We start from the raw sequence: 7,225 nt of genomic DNA on the forward strand, positions 1-7,225 counted from the left end.
ACTTAATCTAAATATTTTTCTTTAGATATTTAGAGTGCATATGGACAAAAATTACTAGCTAGGGAAAGAAGTTGCTGAACTACTAACGGGTTGAAAGGTACTTTTTGTTGATGAAAGTGTCGACAAGGGCTGATCACCGCGCCCTATTGGCCCAAGCGTGTGCCTGGGCTTTTTTTTTTTTTTTTTTTTTTTTTTTAGGAACTCTAAAAACAAAATTTTTGGAAAAAAAGTACGAGTTAAATTTAAAAATTGCAATATTGAAAAAAATTGCACGAAATTGAAAGATAATATTTGTTCATGCAATATCAAGAACAAGACATAAAACATTTAAAGTATGTGGCAATAGTATACTACAAAATTATTTAAATCTTGATATTAGGAATAATACGAACAGTCCTAAGCCCGTCCAAATTTGATCCTCGTAACCAAGACAGCGGGGACAACAAAAAAGACAGGTGGAATGAATTTCTGCTTCATGGCCAACCCCGCTGGCTTGAAGAAGGAACCACCGTGGGAAGTGGCCAAAGGGTCAAAAGCACATTACTTAGAAAGTACTCCCGCAAGCAATTCCTTGCAGATTTGGGACACTACTTTGTATGACTCAATCAAGAGTCTGGGAAATCGTATAGCGAAGTAAGCATCCAAACCATCATCAACCGGTCCGAGGATCTCCTGCCAGAATCATCAAAGCAACGACACATTTAAGCCTTGCATGCATGTGGCTGCAGATATTAACCCAGTTTCAGATATAGAGAGAGAGCGCGCAAGAGAGTACCTTAACTTCTTCTGGAAATTCCATGTGGTGGCTATACACATTTCGCACGGCTCTCAATAAGTGTTTGACAAGGCTACCGTCGTAGTGCCTCCGTCTCCATAGCTCGGCCCTAACTGCAGGCTCTATTTTGTCTTCCCAATTCCCAACAAAAACCGATTGCGCAGTGCTCTCCAATGCATTGAGAAGATCTAGATTGCCTGCCCTGGTTTCAAATTCTACTTTATTGCTGACATCACTAAGAAAGGACAGTCTCGTCTTCGAACTCCAAAAAAATGGATGGTGAAGCACCTCCGATGCCTTTGGCCTGCTAGTCATTAAAAATAATTTACTACTGAACCAATATGCTCAAAGAAATCAACTACACAAACAATTCTGAAATTGACCGACTTCCCGATTTTAAAAGCATCGCAAGTTTGGCATTCGTGCAATCTCTAAAACAATTAAAATTGCATTAGCTCAATGAAAGAGCAACCAAAATGTCTAAAATCTCCCATGCACTTCACAACTCACGACAGGATGAAGGCGGTTGTTTGACTACGAAAAGAACCCAGCAATTATTTACTCCAAGTACCTTAAATTAGCAATCTAATCATCCAGTCTCTAGGATTCTTATTTCATAGTGAGCACTATATGCTAAACCCTTGGAATGTTCGTACGAAATCCTCTTTGGTGTATGTATAGTAGATCTACTATTGCGCTAGGAATGATTGGAATTTATTTGTTCGTGTGTGGGTAACAAACTTATAGCCTTGATAACTAGGCCTCCCACAATGATCATCTTCCATTTGAATACCACAATTGTCAAAGGCATTTAGGCTATCACGTGGTCAACCTTTTTCCCGGCTACTTTTGTCGATTGCCAAAAGAAATGAGTGGGATCTACACTTTTTTGCTCATTAAGTAGAGCCCCACCAGCAGGACAGATATTTAAGCCATGTTGGACGAATTAGAAGCCACCTTTAGTACTCACGAGATTAAGTGATGTTGGAAATCAGTCAACTGGCAATGGCTATAAAATCCATCAAATGGCAGAATGAAAATGGTAGTGATGCAAATTAAGGATGACAATACACTCACCTCAATTTGGGGTCTTGGTTTAGTAAACACGAAAATAGATCATGAGCTTCTGGTATGTCCACAAAGGACAGGTCCATTTTGTTGTAAACAATGTTGTGGTCACATTCTAAAATTTCACCAAATGGATGTCTTCCACGAGTGAAGAAAAAGCACAAGACGCAACCTAAACTAAACACATCCATTGCCCGCGTTTGGCGCCCACCATGACGTAGCAGTTCAGGTGCTCGCCATCCCGAGGTTCCACAACCTGCAAGACAGACATCTAAGATCAATAGAACGATCCTCATCACTTGGACCATATATAGATGAATACGATAGATTCATTAGTCAATGAAGGGAGGCCATGGCTAGGACTACTAAATCTCCACAAACTTTACCACTACATAAGAAGCGATACAATGCAGTATGGATCGTATATTGGTTGGGTCAAGTATGGGTCATCAAATTTACATTACATGAAAATGGATCAATATGAGTCTAACCATTTTTTACCCGACCCGCCCATTTGACAGCCCTTTACCACTGTATAGATTCAAATTATGCATGGATCAATTTTGAGGAAAAGAAGATAAAAATTTGGATAAAGCTATCATCAACACTTACCGGTGGCATGATATCCCAGGGAAGATTTATCTTTAGGAAGGGGTTTGCTAATGCCCATATCAGATAGCTGAGCACAAAATGTTGGATTCATAGTAATCAAGACATTTTGAGGCTTTACATCCCGATGGATAATTCTCAAGTCATGCAAATGGCTGAGTCCTGATACCACATTTCTGTATCATAATATAGAGAAGACATCATGACTTAAATCAACAATGCATCTGGAACCAAATAGCATCAAGGCCACTTGAAGGCATCATATACATAAACTAAGCCATATGTTATTCGAAAATAATGAATTTCTCTAACACACTAAGACCCAATAAGGATGTCAGAAGTACACTGGAGAAAAAAACTGTTACAGGTTTTTATGTAAACTCTACGATGAAAAACCCGGTATAGAATCTGATCACCATATCAATCACATCAACATTTACCGATTTGAGTGCGTGAGGATTCTACAGCATTTGCAAATCAAAAGGAAAGAAGGCATACTGTTTTTACCAAGATGGGAAAATCAATGGAATTATTACTATGTAATTGATAATACCTAATTGATTTCCATGGAAAGAAAACTGAGATTTTAGCCTTGATGGTGAGATTGAACTTAACAGACTCTAGAAAGGAAGCTGCAAGGTTCTAAACTTAGCCCACGATGGTGATTGCATTGGGCTCACCACAGTCAAGGTAGTAACCTAATAATTGCCCGTATTATGCATCACTTGGAAGTTTTTGCAGGATAGCTATTAAGCCCTTCAACTAGCACCTGATACCCACATAAGCTAGCAAAGAAGAGTACATGAAGCTAGTGATCTCTATGAGATGCTTCTGAGTCAAGTAAAACATATGTAAGCAAGCTCACTACAAATACAAATATGTGACAGTTTTTTCAAGTAGTCTTCGATCAATTACGTATTAATCAATATTCGATTCATTGGTCTGAGGATTTTAGGAGTGCCGCAATGAGATACTGCAAGTTATCTCCCTTTTGGCAAATCAAAACATAGAAATTACCTCATCAGCTTCCGTAACAAAGGTGAGGGATAACCATCTGCCCGCCACAAGTTAACATCTTGCATCATACCCCTAACAGAATCCAATTTGATTTTATAATCATCCATTGATGCTGGATCACCGGCGAACGCAGAGTTATTTGAAGAATCTGAATGTACTTGAATTAAATCGTCTAAGCTACAAGCACAGCGCTCTAGAGCAAGATACACGAAATCCAGGTCATACTCCACTCCATAATAACGAACGATATTTTTATGTAGGTCAGATGCCATCAAAATCCGAATCTCGTTGGAAGCAACATCGCAATGGGCCCGAACAAGGCGTTTCACTGCAACAGGTCTATCTTCATACCTGCCCTCAAGGACAATGGTCCCATTACTTCCTTTAGCTATTTCTTTTCTTGATACGCGGATTTTACCAATTTTACGCCATCCAATGTCACCATCAGACAATGGTGCATGAGCGTTTGAACAATAGTGAATTTGAAGATGCGCATTACCTTGTGGAACATTGGTATCGGATACTTCCAGTTCTGCGTTCACTGAGCGTGGCAGCAAGTCAGTGAGGCAACTCCACTCTTCAGGTGCGGACGCTAGAGCAACAGGACAAGATTCAAGGAGTTCTAGATCGGGTGATGAACTGGCACCTACAGTGCTTATCACATCAGAGCTAGGGACTAAAATATCTCTACAATGATCTTCGTTGTTCATGCTGGTCCTCTTCTGCATTCACATGGCTGTTGCTTGATTTCACCGCTCTTATACCCCCAACGTTGCGTGGGCTTCTGATCTCACTTGGCCATCGACGCGCTTGCAACCATGAATCCCATATCCTGCAACTCCATCAAGGCGGGCCCTAATCCTCGTCGTGCTTATCCTCGTCGTGCTTCTGCCATACTTATTCCCACGGAACCTACAAATCCAGTTGCTGTTAGAAGCTCTCTACAAATCTGCGAAAGGGGTCCAGCTCTCCGGACATTTCCCCTATATCTCATGGAAGAGTAAACAGATGTTTCAAGAAAGACCTTGGATCCTATCAGGAGTTTCAATCAACCCTTTCTTTTTTTGATTTAGCGGACAAGTTTGCAGGATACTTCTTCGCAAAGAAAAGAGATGAATCTTCATCCAAGAAGACGAAGACTTACATGGAGCAGAACAGGAAAAGGAAAGGAAATGGTGGGCGTTCTGGATGACTTTAGAAAAAGAGAATACTTTCGGCGGGTCTGACTTTCCACGTGGGCAATGGACAGTCCACTCATTGTGCGCCACGTGCCTCGACGGACCCACCCTGTCTGAATTTTTGAAACTCCGCCGCGCTCTCTCTCTCTCCGTTACTTCTCCGTTAGCTCGTCGTGTTATCTCTGCACGCGCTCTCTCCCTCCGTTGCTTCTCCATTAGCTCATCATGTTATCTCTGCGCGCACTTCACTCCCGACCACGCCTCCTGAAGGCTTTATTTGATTTGGGCTTAAGGCCCATCCGCCCAAGTTGGGCCCAGAAAGCCCGGCCCACGGGAATAGGGCCCGTGGGAAGGGAGAGGTATAAAAGGGAGGAGAGAGAGAGAAAACATACCGTTGTTTTTAGAAAAGGAAAAAGACGTACGTTCTCTCCACGCTCTCTCTCTCTCCCAAAAGAAAAGATAGTAAGCATACGGCTTGTTCTTCCTCCCTTCAAGGCTTCATTGGATCGGATAGCTCGGTTTCTCTTCCTCCATCAACGTCGGTGTTTAATCGTGGCTAAAAGGTACGCTCGAATCCGTGGTGTGCTTTAGGATCGGTGATACGTGTTAGAATTCCCGGGCTTGTCTTCCACTTGAGTTTAGGGGTTCGATTTAGTGTCGAATCCGGTTTTCTGGGATCGCCATTCCCAACATTGGTATCGAGCCCTAGTTCACGTTTTTCCCTATCAATTCTCGATGTTTTTGATTGATTTTTCGCGAAATCCCTTCGGCCGTACGGAACCGGGAGAAAATCTCGACACCCGAGCGCTTTTCGGCCATTTTTCTGAGTTTTCGTAAGTCAAAATAAAATTGTGATTGCATAGGAAGAAGCGCGACGTCGAGACGAGTCCGGAGATGTGTCGACCGCCGCCGGGCACCGCCGCACGCGCCCACACGCGCAGCCGGAAGGTGCTGCGCGTGGGCGCGACGCGCCCGAAGCGCTGGCATTGGCCAGCGCATGCGGTGAACGCGCCGGTCGGCCGAACCGGCGCGTGCACGCCGCCGGGCGGGCGACCGGCACCCGCCGGTCCGCGGACCGACACGTGCGACGCCGACGCCACGTGATGACGCCACCGTGACGTCATCCAACGGTCGGTAACCGTTTGGATGACGCCACCGATGACGTCATCACTAACGTCGTTTCGCCTACGGACGGTCACCGACCGGCGACCCAACCCACGGAGACCAAGGCACGTGGCGCACGTGCGGATGACGCTCGCGTGACGTCATCCCCGCACGCGCACGGCAAGTGCATTGGTCCGCGCGAGCGGTCCGACTGGCCCGACAGTTCCGTCCGGTCCGACCGGTCCGACGACCGTTGACCGTTGACCTCCATTGATGTCCGTTGACCGTTGACCGTTGACAACCGTTGACCACCGTTGACCGTTGACCCAAAAAAAAAAAAAGGGAAAAGAATGTGTTTCTTTTTTAATTAAGTTTATGTGGATTATAATGTGATCCCTTATTTGTTCTGCATTTGTTGCACGAACAATGCCTCCCCTGAGGTTGCGCACACCTATTCGCGCGATTAGCCGATGAACAAAAGGATAAATGTCTAAGTTGATAGCCGAGCCGACCGATCATCGATGGGAGAGAGGTGACTTAATTGATCATGTCCTTGAATTCAACGGGAAAATTCAACAGGTCGTATGGAATGGTCGTCCTATGTCATGGTCAGAGATGGTGCGATTTTTCATAAACACTCTTCCACTTGAATGGCAAGATGTGTTGAATCGCATATGGGATGTCAACGGAGCTGCTTCCTATAAGAAAATTGTGATGGATTTTGTAAATGAATATTATTGTATTGTTTCAAGAAAAGATCAAGAAATTGAACAAAAGAGGATCTTTCCCAGTTCGTGTGCTAACTTGGTGTTAGTTGTATTGGCTGATATATATTAAGTGTGCTTTGTGGACATATTATGTAATGTTTACTACCTAATTGTGTTAATTGAAAGCATTATTGTTTTTATTGGATGTCTATTATATCTTGCTTTCTGTTACTGCTGGTTGCTGTGGGTAATTAGCTATGGGTAGTTTTAGAAGTTTTTGTAGCTTCATAGAATTGATTTTGCATAAGATAATTATATTGATGATAGTTTTAAGTTAGGATTTTGGAGGATGATTGGAAACATAATGACCTTTTGATTCTAAAACCTTACTTAAAATTATTCATTAATATGATGGGTCTATGTAAATAGGGATGCATAAATGATAGGCATTAATAATTCGTGCATATTTGTCTGATTTGTTCAGATCAATGGCTTCAGCCACAAAGAGCATAGTTGCCGAGCTGAACAAAGGTGAAAAGCTCAATGGTGACAACTATGAAATTTGGCAAATGAAAATCTAGTATGTGCTGGAAGAGCAAGAAGCACTTGAGGCTCTTGTCATGACCATGGTAGAACCCGAAGAGGGAACCACCGCACAAAGACAAAAGAGACAATGAAGCTTTTTCTCGTGTGGAAAAGAATGAACTCTCTAGCTCGCATCACATTGCCGAGCAGCATGGAAAATGAAGTCATGCGAGAGTTTCGGG

General features: G+C 43.2%; 1 protein-coding gene across 5 annotated transcripts; it reads right to left on the bottom strand.

Annotated features, from left to right (window-relative positions):
- Positions 1 to 277: 277 nt before the first annotated feature.
- LOC104437176 (serine/threonine-protein kinase/endoribonuclease IRE1a) lies at positions 278 to 4,582 on the bottom strand. Of its 5 annotated transcripts, XM_039310466.1 has the most exons (6): positions 4,200 to 4,581; positions 3,470 to 4,055; positions 2,456 to 2,628; positions 1,853 to 2,114; positions 776 to 1,082; positions 278 to 672 (listed from the first exon to the last, which is right to left on the bottom strand). In XM_039310466.1, the coding sequence occupies exons 1-6, from the start codon at positions 4,201 to 4,203 to the stop codon at positions 541 to 543; spliced, it is 1,464 nt and encodes a 487-aa protein (XP_039166400.1). In that variant the 5' UTR covers positions 4,204 to 4,581; the 3' UTR covers positions 278 to 540. The 5 variants fall into 5 exon arrangements, with proteins under 5 accessions (XP_039166400.1, XP_039166396.1, XP_039166398.1 ...); XM_039310462.1 differs by having other exon boundaries at positions 3,470 to 4,582; XM_039310464.1 differs by having other exon boundaries at positions 1,853 to 2,099; positions 3,470 to 4,580.
- Positions 4,583 to 7,225: the final 2,643 nt, after the last annotated feature.

Source organism: Eucalyptus grandis, chromosome 3 (assembly GCF_016545825.1).
Source record: "Eucalyptus grandis isolate ANBG69807.140 chromosome 3, ASM1654582v1, whole genome shotgun sequence".
NCBI classification, from domain to species: domain Eukaryota; kingdom Viridiplantae; phylum Streptophyta; class Magnoliopsida; order Myrtales; family Myrtaceae; genus Eucalyptus; species Eucalyptus grandis.

Excerpts from the sequence above, each read along its gene's own strand:
- LOC104437176 (XM_039310462.1), bottom strand. The coding sequence starts at position 4,197 with ATGCAGAAGAGGACCAGCATGAACAACGAAGATCATTGTAGAGATATT. Across the intron at positions 1,083-1,852 it reads AACCAAGACCCCAAATTGAG|CAGGCCAAAGGCATCGGAGG; the intron begins GTGAGTGTATTG and ends TTTAATGACTAG. Across the intron at positions 673-775 it reads AATTTCCAGAAGAAGTTAAG|GAGATCCTCGGACCGGTTGA; the intron begins GTACTCTCTTGC and ends TGATTCTGGCAG.